Below are 25,623 nucleotides of genomic sequence, written 5' to 3'. Positions count from 1 at the left end.
TAATGTAACTTTTCACACCAGCTTTCTGTATGCACTGCCTTGCAGACTGGGCTGGATAAAGCCTTTCCCCAACCCCAGCTGGCTGGACATCTCCCCCCCACCTTCCCCTCCCCTTCGCACTAGCCAAGCCTAGGATTCCTCTCTCCCTGCCTCTTTCTTTTTCCACCCCTCCCGCCTTCAGTGCAAACCCAAGACGCAGGATCCTGCTGAGGGAAAGTGCTCCTTGAAATCATCACCACAGACCCTGCTGCGAAAGTGCGGAGGAGGAGAGAGAGAAAAAGCCTCATCAGCCAACCTCCCGCCGCTGAGGACTTCACAAGCAGGGCAATGGCTTCAGGCTCTCAGAGATCCTTTCTCACCTTTCTCCAGGGCGTGGGATATGTCTTCATCCTTCAGATCATCTCTGTTCAGGCTGATGGTGAGTCTCCCATTCAGTTTCGGCTGGGTTGCTATGGCTGGAATGAGAGCTATATATTGAAATGTGTTATTGCAAAAAAAAAAAAAGCAGCAAAATTTTTTTTTAAATAAGAAACTTAAATACACGCCCCAGTTTGGGTTAGGAAACGTCTGATTCAGAGGTTTTTGAGACTCTACAAATATCCTGGGGTTAAGCAGAGAAAGGAAGTAAGATCCCAGAAGGCTAAGATTATTTTATTACAAGAAAACGACAGGATAGTGAACTTTTCCAGAGCAAAGAAGAATAATAAAACAAAGCCAGAACACAATTAAGAAGACTCAGCTATATTTTAGGAGAGGTCTCCTTATAATTGAAAGTATCTTTTCTCCAAAGAACTTCCCCATCTGCCTGCTTCAGACGCCCCCCAACATCGATTTATATGGGCAGGTACTTGAGGAAGGGAAGACAAGGAGTCAAAGGCTTTTATAACATTTTCTGTTCAGTACCACACACACTGAAGATGACTGCTCACCTTTCTGCACATGAGTTTCGTCTGCACTTCAGTGCCGAAGGATGTGATCAGGACATGAATTTGGCTGAAGCACTAGCTACCAGTTATTCTGAAATGGGACTTTTACTTGCTGCATCCCTTGAAAGTTTCCAGTAGCCTATTGCGTTTTTAATGATTAAGCCTCTAATAATGACGACAAACTTGCCTTAGCAAAAACATGATTTATTTTTTAAACAACTGTGTCTTTTCCTGCAAGAGCAATGCTGAATGGCCACATTTTTTCACTTTCACAGCTGCGATAGATTTATGCCTGATCTCAGGATTTTTTCTTTTCAATACGCTGATCCTTTACCATCAATGTTTGCTGCATGATTCCAGAGAACAGATCTTAAACATTATAGGGCAATAAAACTCTCTTCTTTTTGTTCTCAGAGTATTTTTCTTCTTTAACCTAAATTTATTTCAGCTGATGACAAAGTATGGCAAAGGAAAGCGAGAAAATTAATCTTGCCTGTATGTTTCTATCACTTTGTGTAAAATGCCATTTATATAACAGAACCCTGTCTAGTAAATTTGAAGAGAATTACTTTTCATTAAGAAAAAAGGAAAAGAAATGTGTCAGGCAACTGTACTGTGTTGCAGTAGGCAAAACTGCAATTCTGATTTTAGGAAATACTCCTTCCCTATCAAAATGCCTCTGAAATAGGGGGGAAAAAATGCATAAGCATGAGAGAGGATTCTCCACAGAACTTAAGAAAAGGGGACAGAACAGGAATAATTAATTTCCCTTGCTAAGAATGCTTCATCTGAAGAATTCCCTTCTCTTTTCAAGAGCACCTCCCAATTTGTATTATTTCTGTAGAATTAATGGCATCTTCTTGGTTCCTAAACAGACATCCTCTGAGAGAGAAAGGGAAAAAAATGTTGGAGTTCATTTTAAGGCAGAGTTCATGACAGATTTTAATTGTCATTCAACAGTTTGTCAAATTTACTTCACAGATGGTAAAGCAATTCTAAGAATTAAAGAGCTGAATAACTGAAGTACATTACAATTGTAGAGCATATTATAATACTGTAGTTTCCATTTTTATTTAACTTCTAAGTGTTGTTGTGAAAAATGTGCGAATCCTCTATTAATATACTCTTCAGTGTGTTCTCCTAATATTAATATTCAAGCAAAAAACTTTCACATTGTCCTATAAACCATCTGGCTTATTATACATGGATATAGAAGAGAACACTTTATCTGAACTTTAAAATTTGCCACTACATGTAGGCTTACGTATTTTAGAAGATCTGAGAGTACAAAACAGGATTAATACTTTCTTTTATAACAGATTCTGGTCTAATCCAGGCAGGAAACCACCTTCTTATTTGTGTAAGTTGTAGGTGAAAATACACTTGTGCTACTCTTTTAATATATGCAAATGTCACTGGTAGGTGAAAATACAATTGTGCTACTCTTTTAATACATGCAAATGTCATTTAAGTGCCAAAGGGCCATTCTGGGTGACACATGTATGTGTTATTTTTAACTAAAAGTAACTGAGTGTTTTGCAAACTGCTGAAGGGATTTTGAATTCACCTTGTAAAAACCCTGTGAAATTCAGACTGGCCCCTGTTAGAGGCAAACCTCCGAAACTAGTTACAATATATTTCCCGAAGGAAGACTTTCGCTTTATTATCTCGCACACAAGTAATGACAGAGAGCAGCCAATAAAACTGGAGACCATCGATGTCTGGTGAAGGTGTAAAGCCTTGAAGCTTAATTGATCTCTTTTGACTAGTATTTACCACAGCACATATTGCTGTAGTGCAGATAGACTCCAGAACGACCAAGGTAAATGCCAAAACAAAAGATAGCTTTGTTTCACTTTTTTACAGTTGAAATGTGCTTGCTCACAGCTGTTGAGGTGGGGTCAGATGGACAGAAGGCTCCTCAAGGGCTTGTTCCTGCTCTGCCGTACCATGGTGTGCCACTGCTGTTAGTGCAGTTACTGGAGAACAATGTAGGTTATCGTGACGGGTCTCAATTATACCAGTGCAAATGCAGGCTTCTTAAAATTTGCGTTTGCACTGGAGTAGGAGAACAAGGATGTGGCTTCATGTATCCCGCATCAGAGTCACCTCTGCTTTTTTTGGCTTCCTCTGTTGTCTTTTTCACAGCTACTGAAATATCCATACATGCAAACTGTATTTTTCTGCAGAGTACTTGTTCTGAGGCAGAGCACGTCAGGAGAGAATGATGATGATTAATCTACCTTACTAAGACACTCCTGAATTGAAAAAATGTGCTAATTGCAAAACTTTACCAATTGTTCCAGAGTGGGATTGGTCTGTTGGCTAAATTTCAGTTACCTGGAAGATCTATTGGTCAGGCCAGTCATCTGGTAGGGACCATGCATAGCAACTGCAGAGGTTGCAAGCGGAAGGATCCTGAATCCAGAAAGCTAGGCACGATTAGGTGAGGGTCTGAGGTACATACTTCTGACCTAGAACCAGATATGTCTGATGTCAAAGACAGGGAAAAAACCTACTATACTCTTTTCTTTGGCTTGCTTTGCACCTTTTTTGTAAAGAAAAGGAAAAAAGTATGCTTTTTCTCTTTTGCTCTCTCTAGACACTTGCATTTGCGTAGTAGGTGTCTAAGCACTATCAGGCTCCCACTTGCAAAACAGCACATGTTTGTGTGTGTTGCAAAAATAAATGCATAAACAATTCCAACTATTTGATCCTAAAGAGTGTAGTAAAGTTAAAATTTAAACTCAAACTGAATTTAGCTGAGGAGGAACTCAAAGGTGACGTCCCAGTTTTGCTGGTTTTCTGTTGATGTAATATTTTAAGCAATTTTAATTAAATAAGACATCATTCACTTTAGTTTCTCACCGAAATAAACTGTACATTCATGTACACTAAGCAGAACTGATAATTACCCAAATCTCTGTCTGTAATTATACAGTTTTACTGAATCCTTCACCCTTACTACTACAATCAAGGCCATTGTTACACACAGCCATAGAAATGGAAATTAAATTGCTCTTGAAGTACAGAAGTGACCTTCCCTTCCTCCGCTCTCTTTTACCTCAATTTCAAGTTTTTAACATTTATGTAAAAATAAACTAGACTCCACATTTGCATGTCTTTCACCACATTTGTTTTGTTGAAACGGATTAGGTTTTATCCTTTGAACTAATAAGTATCGTGTCATGAGATCAGCACACTGGGCATGCCTTTTAAAGTGCTTTCATTTTATATTATTTGTGAGAGACATTTTTATTTCAAAGTGTATTTGGTTATGCAGTTTTATGTTTCTTTTTCAAGCATGATGCAAATCCTGCTGAAGACATGGAGAACTTTGAACTCATTTCAGTGGGCTTTGAACCATGCATATACACCCCAGAAGAACTTGTTGTGTCTGTTACTGTATTAAAATAAATTAGCCAAACTCTGTCTTTTGGTAATCAAAAAAATTCTGCTAATTCCCCTGAGATTCCTAAAAGTATGAAGAAACAGGTTTTGGACTGGTTTTAGTTTTGAAGAGTCCCTTTTTGGTGTATCCATATATCTGATTGTAGACAGCTCTTCAGTCTCAAAAGCATAATAAGGTTCAGTTATTAGAAGCTGAGCTTAGCAAAATTTGAAACTGGAAATAAGGTGGAGTGAGAGTAATGAACCATTGGAACAGTTTACTATAAAGTGTGCTGTAAATTCTCCATTACTTGGAGTCATTGAATCATGACTGGATGCCTTTTGAAAAGACATGGTCTAGTTCAACCATGAAGTTTTGGACTCTATGGTGGAATTACTGGGGGAAATCTGCAGTCTAGTTATGCAGGAATTAAACAAGGTGATAAAAATTAATCCTAGAAGCCCTGAGATCTATGCTTCTGTGGGTATGTTTTCCAACAGAATATATTTGGATACTCTTAAGTAAAAAATATATTCAGCTATTGCTTGTTTACGAAGTTTTAGTGCCAAACAACAATAAAAAATATTCTTTTATCAATATATCAAAATACAATCAATATTCTGTAATAATAGTTATCAGATGATGGTAGAAGCTATCGATATAATATAGGCTAGTTATTAAAGAAAGACTCTCTTTGGTTTCGAGTGTGAATTTTTCTTCAGAACAATTCTTCCAGCTGTTAATTAATGGTTGGAAGAATTATGTCTTATCATTTATGTCTTACCATTGAAGTTAAAACTTTTTCACTGGTTTCAAAGGGGAACCTGAAGAAACTTACTGTGACAAGAAGGACTTTTTTCAGTCTGAATCTGCTAAACTCAAGATATGCATTAATCCTCCTGAGAAAGACTACTTTGCATGGGTTTTTAGCTTGAGCTTGAAACCACAGGGACTGGTTTTTATTAAAAAGGCTTCAGAAAAGTACATAGAGTCTTGGGAGCAAATTTCCACACCACCTGTGTCATCATCACATTATGGGAAACAAATGTTATGGGGCAGAAATGGAGGGAGGCAGTGGAGAAGGAGCTCAAACATCGTGGCTCTTCAAAGGTGCCACAACCAAAGGCATACTACGATCTTCACACAAATAAACACAAAGACATAATCCTTCATCATGTGCCTAATGGAAGTTTAGAACAGTCTCATATTTAAAATTGCATGTTTAAAAGAAGATGACAATACATTGCTTAATTTCTCCTCGGAGAGAAAACTGATTTCAGCCGCTCCACACTGTCATAAAGTGCTAGGGAGAAAGGGGATACTATTTGAACTTTTCAAAACCCCAATACTAAAAATGACTGTGATATCATCAAGTATGTGAGACAAACCTTTTTTTAAAAAAGCGGTGGTTAACCCTGGCTGCATGCCAGGTGCCCACCAAAGCCACTCCATCACTCCCCCTCCTCAGCTGGACAGGGGAGAGGAAAATATAACTACAGGCTTCTGGGTCAAGATAAGGACAGGAAGATCACTCAGCGTTTACTGTCACGGGCAAAATAGACTTGACTTGGGGGAAAAATGTAATTTATTACCAATCAGCTCAGAGAAAAGTAACGAAATAAAACCAAATCTTAAAACATCTTCCTTCCACTCCCCGCTTCTTTCCTGAGCTTAACTTTATTCCCAATTTCTCTCCCTCTTCCCCCTGAGCAGCACAGGGTACAGCGAATGGGGGTTGGGGTCAGTTCATCACACTGTTGTTTTCTGCTGCTCCTTCCTCCTCAGAGGGAGGACTCCTCACACACTTCCTGTGCTCCAACATGGGGTCCCTCTCATGGGAGAAGGTCCTTCATGACTTCTCCAGCGTGAGTCCTTCCCACAGGCTACAGTTCTTCATGAACTGCTGCAGCGTGGGTCTCCTCCATGGTGTGCAGTCCTTCAGGAACTGACTGCTCCAGCGTGAGCCCCCCTCACGGGGTCTCCGGCAGCAAACCTGCTCCAGCGTGGGCTTCTCTCTCTCCACGGGCCACAGGTCCTGCCAGGAGCCTGCTCCAGTGCAGGCTTCCCACAGGGTCACAGCTTCCTTCAGGTATCCACCTACTCCGGCGTGGGGGCCCTCCACGGGCTGTAGGCAGTCATCTGCTCCACCGCCCATGGGCTGCAGGGGCACAGCCTGCCTCACCATGGGCTTCACCACAGGCCGCAGGGGAATCGCTGCTCCGGCACCTGGAGCATCTCCTCCCCCTCCTTCTTCACTGACCTTGGTGTCTACAGAGCTGTTTCTCTCACATAGTCTCACTCCTCTCTCTCACTGCAATTACTGCTGCGCAACAACTTTTTCCCTTTCTTAAACACTTTATCCCAGAGTCGCTAACCACCGTCACTGATGGGCTTGGCCTTGGCCAGTGGCGTATCCATCTTGGAGCCAGCTGGCATTGGCTGCATCAGACATAGAGGAAGCTTCTAGCAGCTTCTCACAGAAGCCACCCCCATAGCCCCCTGACTACCAAAACCTTGCCATCCAAACCCATTACCAAAAAAAGTGATAAAAATCTTGCAGATGCTTAACCAGGACCCTTAGATCCTCAGCTTGAAAATGAATCCACTTTTTTGATAAAAAATTTTGAAAAATTCAGTACGTTAATATCTCAAGCATGTTAGCCATGCCACTGTAAGGTGCAGAATTCAATTTCAGCGTTGTAGTCTTATTTATTTAAGGGAATTTCCTGTTTTGATGAGCTTTTGTATTTTTCCTATTACTGCGCTAGCATGTCTCCTGTGGTTTTTTTCCTGTAAATGCCTCTCAATAGTGTGACCAAACTCAGGATAAAGAGGATCCATCTATTCCATTGGTCAAGTGTCTAATAAATGAACCTTACTTGCTATTATATTTTCCAATTAAGAAATTAGGCAAAAACAGAGGGGACATCTTAAAGACTGGGCAGTAGCCACAGAGCCTCTAAAACATTGGAGAAGATGCCCAGGTTGCTCTGGTAAGCAGGTCACCTTTCTTTATCCGTTTCTGGCTAACCAGAATTTCCTATGAAGCAGTTCACTGTAATTTTCCCAGTCTGTAAGTCCTTCCTAGCTTGACCTAAAACCTATTTCTCTACATAATTTGGACATGCCAGGTAACTTTTTGAAGGACAAGACTCTGTTTTGAATCAGCACCTTCATAGTTTCGAGTAAAAAGTTATTTTATCTTACATACTAGCAAGCACGTAACAGTAGTTAAGGAAAGCTGTCCCAGCCTCAGTCTTGGCTAGCTAAACTCCTCTAAAAATGTAATTGTTACTTACTGGTAAAAAGACTAAATGATTAACTTAATTTCTTCTAATTATATCTAGAATGAACTTGACCCTTTATGATTTTCATTTCTTCAAGTCTTCTAACTGAAATACTAATAGCTGGAAAATAAGGGTTAGTGCCATGTCAAACTAACATTTATGATTTAAGCCAGATGCTACACAAATTTGCCCTGTATGTCTTTGATGATGCACCTCAATTCTGACAGTCAAATGGTGAAATATAGAATGACAAGTTTTTATTTGGGACAAAGCATCGGTAAAACATTACACTTACCTTTACGAATGAGAGTTGTTCTGCAACTTAAGAATGGTTGTTTAAAAGCATCGTCTTTCTGGTTGTATTATATGTCTCCCTGTGCCACACATACTTCACTGCATCTATTCATAGCTTTGGACACAGCAGGCTACACTAGTCCTATGTGCATTATTTGGGACATTTTGCAAAGAATCCTGACTTGGTACTTAGGACTGTAGAGGCTTGCTTTTTCACTGCTCTGTGTAAACTCCCCTGTTGTAATTACAGTTCATGGTATTGATTATAGTTGAAAATCAAGAGACAATGTTGTATAATGGCTAGGACACTGACCTGTGATTCTGGCTTGCATTCCTTGGTCAACTGCTGTTAACTGCCTGAGAAAATCACTCGCAGTACTCTGAATTCCTGTTCCTTCTCATCCCTGCTTATCCCCCTTATTTAAATTGCTGTCTGCCCAAGTCAGGATGACTTCTTACTGTGTGCATGTAGAGTTCCCACCAAAGTAGAAATCTTCATCAGGACCCATCTGCGCTCGCTAGCTAATGTAAACACTATTGACATATTTACTTGAAAGAAACTGCAATTTTTGCTGTAGGGACTGTGATTCTTCCAGTGGGTTGAACTCTGCACAGGTGAGAACAGAAAGCTATCAGGTACAGATCTACCTTGTATCAGTTCCCTATATTTAGGATTAGATTTATCAATTTGTTGAAATAATATGCAGTGGGGGTGGCACTTGGTACAGAATCAGGCTCAATCAGTCTGAAGGATTCCTAATATTGGTCAATATATCCTCTGACTGTGAAGCTAGGTACATAGTGGACACTTGGTATGTGCTGGAAGCTGTGCATTCGTATAACCACTGCCACTAATCTGCTTCAGAAATAAGACATAGTAAGTGTTTCCAGGCATTTACTCGATGAACAGTCCTTGGAAGTTGTCTTCCTGCACCTGCAAGCAACCTCTAATCTGTACCTTTGAAATTTAGAAAGTACTCTGAGGGATATTGTCTTCAGAAAGAAGATACTTATGGCAATTTCAATGTCAGCACTGTAAACTGTCTTACTGTTAATTTATTTTTCTGGCGACATCGAGTTAGTGTGTTTGTTCCATAACACAGTAACTTCTCAAGCTTCATTGCCAAAACACCAACTGCCCTGTTCCCAGTTGCCAAAACCTCTAACTTTCACCCTTCCAGCTTTCACAGTGTTAGATAAATTAAAGTGAAATAAGCTGAACTGAAAATAAAAATAACACAAGAAATTGTTACGCTAAATATGTTCTCATGCTCATTCAAAGAAGCCTTCAGTTAAGAAAAAAATTCTGTCTTTCCAGAAAGATATTAAAACAAAGTGGCGTTGCAGCGGCATTTAGACACAAGTTGCCATAGAATTACATCATTTTGATTTTAGAGAATAAGTATAAATCTGTTTCTGACATGGAAGACTGGGTTGCATTACTGGCTTTTAGATTCATGCTTACTATATAGATGTAGTTGCTATAAATGTAACTGTAAAATACTTAGTAATGAATTCCGGTGTTACAGCCTACCAGAGATGTTCTGACTTTGACTGTATGTCCATATGAGAAAGTGTCATACTTTCTCTCTCCAGATCTTAAGCACAGACCTGTACAGGCAAGACAAGCTCCTCATATAGGCGAGGAATGAATAGGGGCTTAGCCATACTTGCTTTTCTGTTGGTGAGCAAAACTAAAAAAACCCAGCTAAGACAAAGGTACTTAACAGTGTTGATAAAACTACTCATTTCAAGAAGTAGGTTGCTCATTAGAATGAACTTACTAAAAGGAAGAAGACTTTATTTGGTGATAATTTGCAATATTTTTGTTGAATATGTGTTGAGTACAATACCAGGATGACTGACATGTCCTTTCTTGGTGCTGCAGGGAAAGTGTTTGCACTTGAGTCCAAGAACAACTCTCAAGGTCTGGATTTAGCTGAAGCTGAGAAAGCTTGTGTTGATCTGAGTGCTCGCTTAGCAACTGCAGAAGAACTGAAAAGGGCTGTTCTGGACTGTTCTTTCGCTGGCTGCACCACAGGATGGCTCGCTGGTGGCTCTACTGGGTAAGGACAATAGCATAACCATTCCCGAGAAGTATGAATGACAGCTGTTAAGCAAGTTTTCCTCCTTGACTGAGAATATTACTGAAAAACACTGGCCACAATGCAAGCACTGTGACATATAGCTAAATATGCCGCTCATCCCACAAAATTAATTTTGTACAGCTAATAATGCAGGGACACAAATATTTATCAGTCTCAGACCACATATTTCACAGATGTGAAGCTATTTCCTCTTCCTCTTTCCCTCTGAATTATGTCATTGTGGTTCCTTTTTACCTGGCCTGTAGCAGGGTGCTGAGCCCTAAAGGAGCTTGCAAGATGAGGACCCAGTGCTGGAGTTAGTGTCAGTGCTCCCACGGACTCTGTTGTTTTCTACTCCATGTTTCTCATGGAAACCACCTATCTGTCTCAGGTATTTACACATATCTGAATAAACAATAGGCGTGTTCAAACAGGTACAACTTTAGATGTACTTAGATATGATAATACACATGTGGTAGAAAGTTTGTTAAGAAAGCTCACCAGGGAACTGTCACTGTCACTTGATGTGCTGAATTGTATTATTTGAGGTAGCTCAGGTGACACGACATGGCACTAGGCTGAGCTTTGCCTCGCTTTACAGATAGTGTTGTAAGATGCACTGGCCTGCCACAGCCTCTCCAAGAAGCATCATTGCCTCTGTAGAGACTGGTTCAAAGCAGGAATGTAAGCGTCCTGTGGTGGTGGATACTGCTTCCCTCTGTTAATCGTAGTTTCAGGAGGCTAAAGTCAACCTTCATGAGTACTCCAGAAGTCCAAATGACTGTCAGTGGAATTTAAGATTTTGAGAACTTATGTCCATGTAGGTGCTAGCTGTATGCCAGAAGCAGCACGGCTCTGCCACTCTGCTGTGGCTGATGAGGGCTTCCCGAACTCAGGCTAACTCAGACTCATTCCAGTCTTGGACAGATCCAGTTATGTGGCACTGCACTGGGCCGAGCACCTACATCCCAACTGCCCGGTCTCTTACAAAATGAAAATCTTCATAGCATTTTTTCAGGAACAGGTAGACAGGCTTCATATTTGACAGAGAGACCAAATCAGAGAAAATTCGATTTTAAAAAAAAAAAAAAACCAAAAATGAAATGGAGGAGCTGAGGGTTGGCATGAATGTCTTGTGTCACTGAAGCTGGGACCATCCAGAAATTGCCCAGAAGGAGCATGAGGATGTCCGAAGCCTCTTCTCTCCTGAATCTTTCCTTCAGCAGTCTTACCAGCCACAGCCTTAGCATAATAAGTATATTCATTCCATTGAGGTGCTTTACAAAGTTCTCATGAGTTAGCAGGTAATATATAATCTCCTGTCAATGTTCAATGGTGATAAAGTTTTGTTTTACCAAGATAATGTTTCCAAGTTCCCAAACTTTAGTGTATTATTGGATTTTGTGAAAGTTATCAATTATTTAAGTAAGCATTGGTATTTGTGTATTTTTAGAGATAAAGCTTCCACATGACAGAAGATTGCTACTGTTAATTAAAGGTGATATTTAAACAATTTCAAGCAAAAGCAACTAGCTCCAGTGATCCTTTTTTTCCCAGGCAAAATATTGTTTGAAAATCTATTTGTAGGTACCTTTGGTCATTAAAAAAAAATCCAGAAATCTCTCAGGATGTAAGACAGTGACCTAAACCCTAAAATTTTTTTTCCTAAGCCAGTTGCTGAGGTGTCATGCAGGCTGAAGAGCCAGGAAAACTATCCATCTCTAAGAAGTGCCCGGCAAAGTTGTTGAACAGGTTCTTTTATACAGCCTCTGTGTTATGGAAGTAAGGATTGATGATGGGTAGGAGAAGAAACTGTCTCCTTCTTTTCTGAGTAATGCCACTATTTAGTCCTGAGAGATCCTTAATTAATTACTGCAGGCACTGGAGCTATAGCTAGTAATAGACCAGTTGTGGTCATATCCCTAAATATCTTCAATATCAGAATTGGATACAGTGATAATATTGTACACATCACATACCAATGGGAAGGAAAAGAAGATTTTTCATCCCTTCCAAATTTCCGTACTCGATTCCTCCAGTGAACCTGTCCTTAATATGGAAGTCTCTAAACTATTTATTAGAAAGGACATTGTGGGGGCACATCAGCATGCCATTGCTGTGCAGTCACCACATCTGACCTTCACTGAAGAGCTTTACTAGAGACAGTAGTTCTTCAGAGCTGGGATTTGTTACTCTCTTCTCTGGGACTATTTTACCCATGGCTGGGCAAGCACCAGAATGTATGTTACTTGGTTCACTGAACTGGATATTTTTGACTCTGGGGAAAAGCCGGAAAAGTATAATACCTAAAAAGGCTATACTGTTTTCACTGTTAGTTGATGCAGCTCTGGAGAAGGAAATGAGCAGTCGAGTGCAAAGTATGCAAATGAGAAAAAGTTATTTAAGTGGACAAGCTCAAGCAGAATATAAAGATTTCCAGGGGGATTTAGATGAATGGGCAAAATGATGACAAATGGAGTTCAACGATAATACATGCAGGAGGAATATGCAGTCTACTTGAAAATATCTTACAGGGTTCTGATTTACCTCTGTCAGCGCAGTAAAGAGGTGAGGACATCACTATGGACAGCACAAAGAAAACCTCTGTCCGACTGCAGGTGTAGTAAAAACAAACAAACAAGCAAACAAAGAAGTTGCTAGAGTGCTTATGGAATGGGATGGAGAATATGAAAAATATATACATATGTACGTACACATATAGGTCAGTGTAACAGCCTCCTTTGGAATACTATACATATTACTGTTACCACATGTTAAGAAAGGTACTAAAAGAGGATCGAAAAAAGACTCAAGAATAATTAAAGGAATGGAAAAGCTATTAAGAACGGACTCAAAATATTTTACTAAATTAGTTATTTAATTTAAAAAATGCATCTACAATTACCTATTCAATATTTTGGGCATTTACTTCATAAATGGAAACATGACAGCAAGGATAAAGGATAACTGGTAAATAGGAAAACCTCAATCCACGCTCAGCTGATTTAAAATGGAGAGGGGAAAGCAGGCTTCCTAGCATGCCCAGAAGGTTACAGAAGTAGGGAAAATTGTTTCCAAAATAAAGGACTCTTTGCTGGGCACACCTTGTGTTATTTATCTTGATGGACCTCCACATCTTTGAATGTGATGGCATGGCCCGGGGAAACAAGTGACCTCCCCATGTTTGCCAGGTCCAAAACTGTTCAGGACTTTATAGGTTGGATCTAAAACATTGTATTTCTCTGAGCAACTGACTGGTGTCCAGTGCGGATCACAGGGCTTTAGTCTAATAGTCTCCCATATTCTCTTGGACTGTGTACATCAGAAAGGAGACTAATAGGAGGGAACATGATAAAAGAAGTTCGTAATTTCAGGAAGCATGCAGTTTGGTTTATTTATTTGGGGCCTGGAAAGTATCCCAGTCTTTCTCCTAAGGAAGAATGGATTAGACGCTGGCAGTAGAAGTAAACACAAACAAATTGTGTAAGTGAAGTCATTATAGTGTTGTAGATTTTCTGACATGCTTCAGTCTTTCTTCCACCACATAGACTTAAAACTGAACAGGAGCTCTAGCAGAGATGTGGGGACTTTTTGACTGCTAGATCAATTTTCCATGTTTTGCACAAGTCAGTGGTTTGTTCACTTCTGATGGCTATTTTATGGTCTTAGTGAATAATTACAGTCCCACTCCTAGTCGATGTGTCTATCACTGTTGGCTGTTGTGTCCTTGTTATTATTTTTACAGCCAAATCAGGTCCTGTAAGCTTGTGGGAATTTCTCCTGTTATGACTGAGGCACATCACTGAGTCGATGTGAGTGTGTTTATGCTGCCTGCTTTCTGGGCTATAACTATTACAGGGCAAAGAGGAGAATTCAGTCTGAAAACCTAACCCAGTTTGTGTGACTGTCGAATTTCTCATGATTCATATGTAAATATGGACCCATATGTAATTATGCAAAGATTTTGAGATTAAAATGGTACATCCTCTGTTGGATCCGATGACGTTATGGCCACGCATCTCACTCCAGCCCACTTCTTACTGATCCACTGCAATGACTGTTGCCTCCTCAGCTGTGCTGGTAGAGGTGCTCATCTCTTGTCTATTTTAAGTCAGAAGTGAACAGGGTGGGCAACTAGCTACTAGTTAGGGTGTTAAAAAACATCATTCTGCAGAGGGTGACACTGGTGGAAGAAGACACCTATCTGCTGGTGGAGATGCTCATGTTGCACTCTCTAACTCACTTCAGTCCCTGCAAACTGGACTGGCCCAAACAGCAGGTCTCAACGAATATGATTCAGTTCAACTGATGTAGGATGGAATTTGCTTAAACAAATAGATCTCTGCCAGCAAATCCAAAGAGACAATAAACTGGGTGAGTTTGTGGTTTGAGCAGCCTGGGACAGAACCTCTTTCGCAGGCATAAGGGAATGTTTTTTTCTTTGACTTTCGGTTGTTCAGAGCAATCCAGTTCAGAGTTCAGGGCTGTTCGCACAGGCAAGTCACTGGCAGGTCCAAGGGCTTCGGGACTTTTAGAAAAGAGCCACTGACAAGTAGATAGGGGTAAGAGGATAAAGGGTAACTTCTTCCAGCAGGCCAGAAGTAAGCCGTTTACAAGTCAGTCCTGACATGTGTAACTTATAAAGCATTGCATATTGTTGCATTTCAGGAAGTGAAATGTCACTGGGCAGGTCTTATTTGTCAGATGAGCCCTAATAGCTATTTATACTAAAAATGACACTCATGACTTATTTGCATGTCAGACGAGTGAGTCAGTAAAACCATCAAGCAATCTGCCAGAATATAAATGAAAAAAGGTGTCAGAGTTCTCTGAAGGGCTCTCACTGCTATCTTTTGAATTCTTACGTCATAGTGGAAAACCTTGTGTGAAGTCCTCTAGCACTGGGCAGTGTGTCCTGTAGGGTCTTATGTTCATTTCTGAGGTGTTTTAAATTTGGAAAGTGAACATGACATGTTTTTCTTATTATCAGCCCTATGCATAGAATATTAGAAAGCAGTTAGTTATTTTAGAAATTGTAAACATCCTCAGCAGCTTGTATTAAGATATTCATAGCAATTTTCTAATTTCCTTCACTTTTCTAGGACTGAAAAGCTGAAGCTGTCCTATTCCCTACCCCGTTCCCTATTTGTCTACAAAAGTATGAAGCTCTTCTGTAAGGGCTTTGAAGATCTGCATAGACTTTCTGTTCTATGATAGGCCTCCTGCAGGGCTGTCAACCTGTTCCTTTGCATGAAATTGCCTTGGGCTGGTTCCTACCCAGTCTCTGGAGGATTTATTTTGGAGGGCATAACTCTGGAGTGAGCAAGCAGAGTCAGCTAGAATAAGCCTTGCTGTGGGAGTCAGGAGACTGGGATTCTTTTCTTGGCTGACCACAGACCAGATGTTTGCTGCTAGGAAAATTACTTCATCTCTATTTTTCCTTCCTTTTGTTAGCTCTTTGGGTTTTGCGCTGACTCCTATTGAATGCTTCTACAGTGTCAAACACAACAGGGCCCTCACTGCAGATGACACCAGTGGGAAATGTAATAATAAGACTCAGAGATGACATTTCACAAGACTACCTACTTCTTTTTCTGCCTACTGCGTGGGACTTACCCAGCACCTGGCAGTAGGGTAATAACAGCACATTTCTTGGGAAAGAAAAAAGCAATATCCAAGGAGTGAAATAAGGGTCGGTCACTAACCCTTGCCAGTCTTCTCATCTGTGTGTGTAAACCCTTGGACTTGTGGGCCCTGTGAAACCTATCCAGGTGTAGATGCTATAACAGGCCCACTTGCTTATTTACAGAGAAGCTATTCTGATGGTATGTCAGTTTGGCAAGCTCTCTGTTTTATTTCAGGGCTGTGCACTTCTGCCTGATGATAGCGCATATGAATCTGCTCCCACACATGTGTATGAGCAGGTCAATTAATTCTCTTCAAGAGAAAAACCCAGACATAGCTGACAGGATATGGTCCAACTCAAAATGCTGATATTGGTTATGAAACTGTCTGAGGAGGTCTTGCACTCTGAAATGCCTTCATGTCACAAAAACTAGTCCCACAGCTGGTGTCATGCTCTGCTAGAAGATGACTTTGTCTTGTCATTGTTTCTTGTCGATCATCCCCGAAAGTCTCATACAGAGAAAAAGCAAATTAATTGTGTTTCAGGAACAGGGATTTCTACATGCAGCTCAGTCAAGAGACTTAAATTTAACGTATGGGCATGGCCAGTTTACTCTGAGAAATTATAACACTGAGCAATGTGGACAGGAGCTACTTTGCATCAGCTTTGAGGGGGAGGGATGCAAATCTTTGCTTGGCACGATCTAGGAAGACAGCATGGGCAAAGTATGACGGGCATGGTTCTTGTCTCATGGTTCAGCCCAACAATTGAAGAATTTTTTAGAAAATGTGCTTTTTCAGGAAAAGCATCATAGAAAAGAAAATAGATTTTTGATGTTTTTTCTAGGACAAGCACCCAAAATGTCATGCACTAAACTGTAGCATCACAGTCCTCAGATTAGCTATTTACTGAGCTGGGAGTCACTCTTTAAAATTGTATTTTTACTGGGAGGTTTTTTAAACAAACTTTGAGGGTTTTAGCAAAAATTTAGCAAACTTCGGCAGAAAAGGTAGGGGTATGCTAGTGAAATTAGTTAATGCCAGAAAGTTAGAACTCATTGTTAAGACCAAGGAAAATCACAGTATTGAACAGGAAGGTAAGCCTGACTTCAGAGGTGGAGTAACACAAATGGGGTGCAGTGTAACAGCATTACATGAAGGCTAAAAGGAATTTCTGCCTTACGCTAGCAGTTCAGGTGGAAAAGGCAGAGACTGCGAAAGAGCTGAGTGTAGTCATAGAACACAGGACAGCAGTGAGCCTGTCGTGAAATAAAATAACTCACATGAAATTTTTGAAAAAAGGAAATGCAATCCTCCTAAAAGACATCCAGCAGTTCTTCCAGGTTTGAATGAGGCACTGGTGAGACACATGCAATAGTGCGATGTAATTCTTGGCATCCAAGATCAGAAGGGATGAGTTCAGATTAGGATCCGTCCAAGAAAGCACCACTCTTCTCAGAAGTGATTAAAGGTGATTGGTTTGTTTAGCCTAACAAAATGAAGGCAGAAAGGGGATGTGCTTACTCTTAGCAAAATCACAAGAGTGACTAATACCAGGATTTTAACCTGCCAGTTAGTTCTAATGAGGTTGATTTTCTAATTTTCAAAAGAACTCAAAAGAATCTCTGTAACATTTTCTCCTATCTGAAAGCCTTTTGTCTGAGAATTGAGCTTTTCTTTGTAAATTAATAGCGTTCAGCAAATATTTTTGTATTTTTTTTAAACCCTTTGGTTACTAATCAATAACATCTGTTATGAAAGCCATGGTTTAAACTGGAGCCCATAAAATGAAATTAGGTAAAACCAACTGTCTAGTGACACTTGATGTGTCTTTGAGCACCAAACTTGTCTAGGCCAGGAAGCAACACAATTCTCCTCTACATGCACTAAGAATGCTCAAATTATATGTACATAGTGATATTATACTAAAATGGCTATATAAAATCTTTCATACTAGGCTACAGTATGAAAATCTGCATGAATGGGCCATATTTATTTAATGAACAGAGGCCTTACTATTTCAGTAGTCATATGTACAATTTTAAGCACAAAAGGCTGCATTTTGGTGTATATTTTTAAGAATCTAAAGGATATTGGTTCTGCCTTGGTAAGACCTCCTTTTGACATTTCCAGTGGCAGTATTGCTGTTGGAATGTCTTCATGTCACACTTAGCAGCTGCTTTCTTTGGGTCACATCCAGCCAAAATTAGCCTCTATAGTTCCCAGTCAATGGACTTTCCAAAGCCGACCTGTACCCCCCTTCATGACTTTTCAGGGAAATTTTCTTCCCTTCGGTAATCATGAACATGTCATTTACATTTTATTCCTCATCAGAGCCAGCTTTATAATTTGCAGTTTCCCAAACTACAGAAGGGAAGGACTAAGAATAAAAATCCTCTAGTTTGGCTTCCAGACTACTCGTTTTTTTTCTCTCACCTAGTTACTGAAACACAAGTGATAAAGCTCACCTATGAAAAAAATTAGCACAGGATGTTAAAGATTTATCTTGACTAAGAAAAGTGATGAAATTTTTAACTTTCTAATTAGGGGAAGGTTTGTTATATTATGTTATGAACCAGGCTTTCACAGTGCCTCAGCTAACACATTGTTGACGACGTTCTTCTGAGTTGAATATATTCATATGCAAGTTCATATTACTGTGAATAAATGTCATAAGACCATTCTGACTCAGTTCAGAATTTATTGGCTAAGACTACAAAACTTACAATCAACTGGCAGATAAAGTAGCGACTACAAAACATCCCAGACCCAACTACTGGTTTCTGTGCTGATGGATCACGCTATGTCACGTAAACTCATCTGTTAACTCCATATGTTTTAACTAGGGTTCACTGAAAATTTTTCAAGTATTACAAAATTGCCTTGTAATTATCTTAGAAAGTAGAAGTACCCGTGGATACTAGTATAAACAAAATTTATAATTTATATATGTAAATATTATGTGTTTATTATATATAACTTTATTTTAAATACATATATACAATATATAAAATTATATATCTTTACTATGGCTTGAGAGTATCATTATGATATATTTAATAATATATATTATGTAATGGCGTATTATGGCATATTGTGAAATAAACACTACTCATGCCAGGTTTTTTGCAATTTCCTTCTTTGAACAGAGGAATTAGGAGAAGCGCAAAATATACCAATTACTCATTGGCTACATAATTGATTAGAAAAAATGTAACTAGTGCAAGAGTAAGTGGAAGGCTTCTAGGAAGTCTGGCTCATTCCTTATTGTACTATATTTTAAATTTTCTCCTCGTGTGTGCACATGATAAATACAATATCTGAGTCATGGCACAGGAAAACAATGATCAGCTTGGCCAACCTCTGATCTTTCTTTTGGGGTAGGTACAGAGGAAGGACTGTTCTTGTTTGGATGAATCGTATTGTACAGCAGGAATTAGCTGAGGTTCAGCATTGTGTAGAGTCTCTGTGGTCTCTTGTTTTCTCACTTGAGAGGAGAAGAGGCATCATGAAGCAAGTGGTCCTTCTAGGCTGGGTAGCAGTGGACTGAGAACATTCTCAGTATGGCTTGGCTTGTCAAGGAACCAAAGGAGGCACCAGCAGGCACCCTCCCACTTCCCATCAGAGAGCAGGGGCTGTTGCCAACACCACTAAAACCCCTCCTTTCCCAACTATATTTTTACATTACTGATAGTATATGGTACTTACACGGTCTACAGCAATGGTATGTGCGATTGATTTTTACGCTGTGGTTGTGAGTTCATGGCCATGTGAGAGTAATTTTCAGGGATGCATGGATGTTTCAAGCAGATGTACATTAAATATAGAGGATTATTATGGATGGTCTGCAGTCTGAACTCAATATGTTTCTTCTGAGTGTGTCTGCTTTCATGAGAGATCTCCACAGAAGGAAAAATAAAATCGCATCTGTTTCTTAAATAAAAGGTACAAAATCCTGCATTACACTGCTCTAAGCAGCAGATTACAATGCATGCTAAGATAAGTAATGAGCAAGTCTGTTTAAGTTCAGTTATTACATGAAAGTAGCAATAAATAGAATTAAAGTTCCCTGCATGACCACATTCTTCTAAGTGTCTGGGTAGGTGGATGTATCCCTAAAAAAAAGTACAAAGTTTGTGGCATTCTCTCAACCATGATGACTGTCCCAGTGCAACAATTTAAAATACTAAAGAAATGAACCAGGGGACACATTTCCACAACCTCTCAGCAGGATGCTGGAAAGAGTAGGAAAAAATGTACTATTTTTTGTTTCTTATATCAGCATGGGAATGCTGCTCCTGAAAAAAAAATAAAATATGTTGAATTCTCAATTGATAGCCATTTTTTGGTCATCAAGTGAAAAATGTAACAAAGATAAAAGCATCAGAACCTGCCTTTTGGAACTGAGACAAAAGCGTACCTATGTATTTAACATGTAATTATAGGTGAAAACCTAGCATTTTAGGATTTAGGGAAATATATACCCACCCTCAAAAGCTCAGAGAAAGGAGACTATTGTTGTATTTTTTTAGTCATACCTGGAGTCCTACTGACTGCAAAGAGACTATTTCTATGCCAAAGGCATTGCAGGTCTGATCGTTAGACCCACTACTGAGAAATGCTGAACACTCTTGAAGTTCCTTTCAGCAGCGGTAGTAACAGCTTACTGAAGATGTTTAAACAGCTTGCAGGATTGAGCTCGTGGTAGGAAACTACTGACAGAGAAGGAGGAATGGGAGAGAAGAAATAGATTACTTTTTTTCCTTCTACTTTCTGTATGTGTACAAGACAAGATTTCTTTTGTCTCAGAATTACATTAGAATGTTTGCAGTTTTAATCAGATCAATATTAATGTGACAAAAATCCAAATTAAAGTCCTAAGTAGAAGATTAACCAGGGTCTAGTAGAAGTTTAATCAGAGTCTATTCTGTTGTAGGAAAAAAAGAAATAGACGGGAAGAGCAATTTTAAAACCTCACATAGGAAAAAAGTTCAGTGAGAAATAAATTTTAAAATTTTAATGTCATTCAAAGCCTTTCTTTAAGTACAGTGTTAAAACTAGATGCAAGATACACTTTTGTAAGTTTGGTCTCATTGGACAGCAGCTAAAAAGTGCTCTTAAAATTAATTAACTGGTCAATATGTTCTATCAACTACAAACTTTTAATTCATTGTACAATACTTGGAAAAAAAGTAAGAAAAACTTGCTCTTCAAATACAGAATCTTATATGTGAGCCAGGTATCCTGATGACCTGAATATACCAAGGATGTGTCACCCACAGATAACTTTTTAGTCTACTGAAGAAATGATAAAGAAATTACAGTGCTCTGGGCAGAAGCAAAATATATGGGCTAGAAATTGGAATTAGAAATCAGAAAATATAAGATAAGATTTTCAAAAGTGCCTTCCAAGTATCAGGAATTTTATTCCTTGATTGAGCATGGAAAGGAATGTGGTCTGATTTTCAGAGACCAGAGTTTTATGATGGCGACAATCTTCAAAACTGGGTTTTTTTAGAGAGAGTCTGAAGTCTCCACTACATGATTACAGACATAGGCACAAAATTTTAAAGACATGTCAGTATCTGTCTACTCAGTGTTGTAAGGCATAACTGATCCAGGCACTTGAGTGAGTAATTATTGGAAAGTTAAAGGTTGGTAAGTCACTTTTTGAATGGAGGCATAACTATTTCATTCACTTAGGCCTTGTAAGACCTAGTGGAACAATATGTGAATACATGCAAAAATTTTCTAATTGATGGCCTGATTGTTCCAGTCATCTGAACTCACTTTGGCAGATCAAGTCACTTTTTTCTAGGTGCCTGATTGCTGACTTAGAGGACTCGGACTTTACATGCATTAAATTCCAAGAGAACTTGATTTTAGGCTTGTACGGACAATGTTGTCCTTCAAGTGACCACCCAAAAATCAAGGACTGTTTTCCTTACACAAGAAACATATTCAATTTGAAATCGTAAAGGAGCTTTCAGTAGGGAATGCTATGTCATTTTCCAGAGCAGAAGTGTGGTAGGAACCATTCTGGTACGTATGTGTGACCACCACCATATGGCTTGTTTCATGTTGCTTCTGTTTGTTTATGTTAGAAGAGCATTAAAGTTGCATGTTTAACTGCTCAAAAGCTAACACATACCAGAATGCAGATGATCTGTACAATGGTAATTCAGCTCACTTGTGTAAATCAATTGTTATACAGTGTTTAACTGCATGATCAAATATCGGGTTTCCACTGGATCATTTCCACGCTCAGTGAATGGAGAGTTAGTCAACATTTATTTTATTCACCAAATTGAGTGCGGCAAAATTAGTTCAACCATTGCACAATACAAAATGATAAAGCATTTTTGTCTTGCTTTCACTAGAATAGCTGACTGTGCAACACTTCTGCAAACCTGCTGTCCACAAAAAATAAAACCCACAGCATTAATATCCAGCTGCAAAAATTTGGGCTGAATTCACTTTCCCAGCCTTTGTAACCTTCACTGTAACAGTAAAACCAGTGTTTATTCTACAACAAACTGTCTTTCTATTTGTTAATTTTAAGCAGCCAGTACAGCTGAGAGGAGAGATGATTAGTAATCTCTTCCTTCATGCCCAGCATCTACAGAGCTGTAAAACCAAACACAGATTCATTACTTTTGTTCACGCCTGTGAAGGACAACAGGATGGATTAGGTACTGCTGAGTACCAAACCAGAAGACACAGAGTTTACACAACCTGAAAAGAAGATAGCACTTTTGCTTCCAAGAACTCAAGGTTGATTTTCACAGCTTGCCTGTATAGCTTTTGAGCAGTTAAAAATGCAACCTTAGTGGTCTTTTAATGTAAAATGCTAATGATTTATAATCCTTCAGACCAAATCTTGAGTTTTGTATTCATTTTTATCCAGGTGCCACTGGTGGGAATCTGTATTGCTGGAATGTGAGAGCAGAATGTGGCCTTAAATACTCTGGGACTTGGTCTGATGTTTAGGAGTATTGCAGAATATAATAAGATAAACATTCTTTATTGCTTCCTATGCTCTGAACTGATCTACAGCAGACATTTTTTAATTACTTCTAATTCTCCTTTGGCTTTTTTCATAGATCTTCCCACACTAATGCCTTATGTGCCAACTCTTAAACAGTTAAGCTGGGGCTAAAACCTACTACCATGATAAAATATCTCCAAATTTCACTGGCATGCGCAACTCCAGAAGATTTCTGATTATTTTTTTCTTCTTCTTCTTTATTTTAGGACAATTATATGCAGAAAGACGGGCAGCAAACAGCAGAGCGTGAAAGCCATTGATGTTAAAATTGAAACCGATCCCTTTGTGAATGACCAATATGATGCTTTTTGTGTAAAGGATGAAGGTCAGCACTGATACACTATTGAAATAATGCACAGTCATCGCTGTCTTGCAACACTAAAAGTTTCGCCTTCAATTGTTCTACTGCTGAGAGGCAAAGAGGGAATGTTAAGGAATAAATCTTTATAGTAATTGCCCGCTAAGTGAGCCAACTGCTGCAAAGATATTAGTTGCAGGAAATAAATTGCGTTATCTTTTGTCTTTGCTGCAGTTTAGCAAGTTCAAATAGCACTGCTGATCTGGAAGAACCCATTTTGGTGTTCACAGTACATACTTTATGGGAAAGAATGTATCTGAAGCATCTCCCATACTCAGCACTGTAACTGACTGTAACTCAGAAAGCTGGCTTCCTACCGCAAAACACCACGCTGTTGCATATCTATCAACGTACGATGTTTGTATGCAAATAACTTCACTGCCTCCATTTTTTTAACAAGTGTAGACCAGCCCACTAGGGACTCTGATATATCATGGATGATTCTGAAAACCAATTTATTTCCAATATAAGTTGATGCTTAAACTTTTTGATATTCAAATGCTAGAACCCACAAGCAAAGATGGATTTTGAAGGCAAAAAGTAAATTGTTACTGATAAACAAGATTGTGTAAAGAAGTTTGGGAACCCCTGAATCAGATTGTTGATGTCTGCAGCGAAGTTTTGCACCTCATTTCTGAGAAGAGCAAGGGCAAGCAGGTGGCTTTAACTGAGAAACAATAAGTTCACAGCACGGGGGGGGCAGTTTGATAAACGGGGGCAGTTTGATAAACAGTGGCAGCAGTGGGAATTAAAATATGGTTGAAGTGAAATGTGGCAGAGGTGATGCATATTTGATGTGCACCCAGTCATTCAAAAATCGCCGTTTGACTGACCATCCTCTCAAGTAACCCTCGTGATATCAACTCGAGGCTCCGTGCTGCTATGAGTGATACCAGCTCTGTCCCCCAGTTGCTAATGCTGTCACACAAGCACCTTTGTGCTTTCTTCCATGCTGCTCCTCACATATAGGAGCAGCTCCCTGTAAACATCTGCAAAACCCTCTCATTGTCTTCCTTCAAATCTCTCATTTGTCATCATCCCCCCCTCGAGAAAAACCTTGTGGTGAGTGGGACAGCTGTGGGATGCTGAAATCATTGCTCTGGCCACTATTGTTCCATTGTGCCCTTGTGCTCCCCTGTCTGTCTCCACCTGTTGCATCTGAGCTTACACGTAGATGCTGGATCTCGGGGGAGAAACTGCCTTTTGCATTTGGTTACTGCTTGCAGTAAAGGGTCAGTAAAGGTGAAGATAAGAACATAGTCTGACAGTGCTTGTTGGAAAGGAGTACGACACAGGACTCAGAAACTGCACAGTTAAAACTCAGGGGAAAACTCAGATCATTTGCAAAGAAGAGACGATTTATGAACAACTTATTTTGTACAAGGCAGGAAGTTTCCTGATGACAGAATGGGATGACCATGCCAACGCACTCACCAAATAGTCGTTATACACAGAGACATTCCTGGATGGCAATAAGGTCCCCTCTTCTTTGAAATATAAACAATTTTGGATGCAGGGTTGGTGTTTGAATAGAAAGGCTTAAGCAAAGTTGTGTGGCAGAGCCTAGTCTGTAGTTGGTATGAAAAGAGCAAAGTCTAGAAAGAAAATAGCCTTAACATGCGAGAGTAATACACAGTAATACACCAGCCAGCACAAAGCAGTTGACTGATGAAAGAGCATCCTACACCTCAGGGATGTCACTTTCAGTTTGGGGAAGTATATATCCAGGAAGAAGCAAATCCTGTACCACAGCCTCAGACATATCATATCTGTTCTGTTGGTTTGTGCATGTGACTAATAACTAAACATCTAAGTTATGATTAATTAATTGTTTCTTGCTTGAAACCTCACAAGTATTTTTTTCTTTTAGAAGAGTGGACATTGATTTTAGTTGATACAATTTCAATTATAATACAATAATACATTAGTATTAAGACCTGTGTATCGAATTCAAGTACAAAAAGAAAGTTGTTTTGCCCTGCTGAAAGTGATTAATCCCAGGTTTCTTACACTGAGACCTATGTCCCCATATACAACAACTACAAGCCCTTTAATTTCTTCCGTATCCATCCAACTGATAATCTACAGTCCCATATGAAATTCTCTGGTTCTATCTCCAGTATTACTTCACCTCACCCTCAACCCATCATCTCTCTGCCTTCAGAGTGCTTTCAGATCCTTGCTGGGTCTAGGCATGGCTGGCTGGGCAGGGGGCTGTGTGTGCTATGGCTACTTTAGAGGTATGAATATGCTGGTTTGTCTGCCCATATGCAATGCTCATCGGCTGGCAGGCACCACTTGTGGGAACGGGTAAGAGCTGAGTCCTACTTATGCCCATCCCAATGGAAAAGATGCCTGGCTTTGGCCATCTTACCAAAATGAGCAGACATGCAGCAGCTTCCCCTCTTTGTCAGACTTGTCTGAGATCAGCCAAAGACTCAGACAGACTGGCAGGTTGAGGACCGACAGAGGGAACAGTCACATCAGCATTCTCTTCTTCAGAAACTATGCTGATGATACTAACTCTTCACAACCCTATTTTCAGTTCTTAGGGTTGTGCAAAGGGCATCTTGAACCACACTGAAACTTCTAGTACAAACCATCACA

The 25,623-nt window shown here is 39.6% G+C and overlaps 1 protein-coding gene across 1 annotated transcript in view; it reads left to right on the top strand.

Moving 5' to 3' along the window:
- Positions 1 to 327: 327 nt before the first annotated feature.
- SUSD5 (sushi domain containing 5) overlaps positions 328 to 25,623 on the top strand; it is a 42,276-nt gene continuing 16,980 nt past the window's right edge. Inside the window, exons 1-3 of the mRNA XM_086468465.1 lie at positions 328 to 418; positions 9,787 to 9,964; positions 22,865 to 22,983. Of these exons, the coding sequence (XP_086324591.1) occupies positions 328 to 418; positions 9,787 to 9,964; positions 22,865 to 22,983 (388 nt within the window). The remainder of the gene's footprint in view (positions 419 to 9,786; positions 9,965 to 22,864; positions 22,984 to 25,623) is intronic.

Source organism: Leptosomus discolor, chromosome 7 (assembly GCF_034619465.1).
Source record: "Leptosomus discolor isolate bLepDis1 chromosome 7, bLepDis1.hap2, whole genome shotgun sequence".
Classification (NCBI taxonomy): Eukaryota; Metazoa; Chordata; class Aves; order Leptosomiformes; family Leptosomidae; genus Leptosomus; species Leptosomus discolor.
This window is presented reverse-complemented; position numbering and strand designations above follow the sequence as displayed.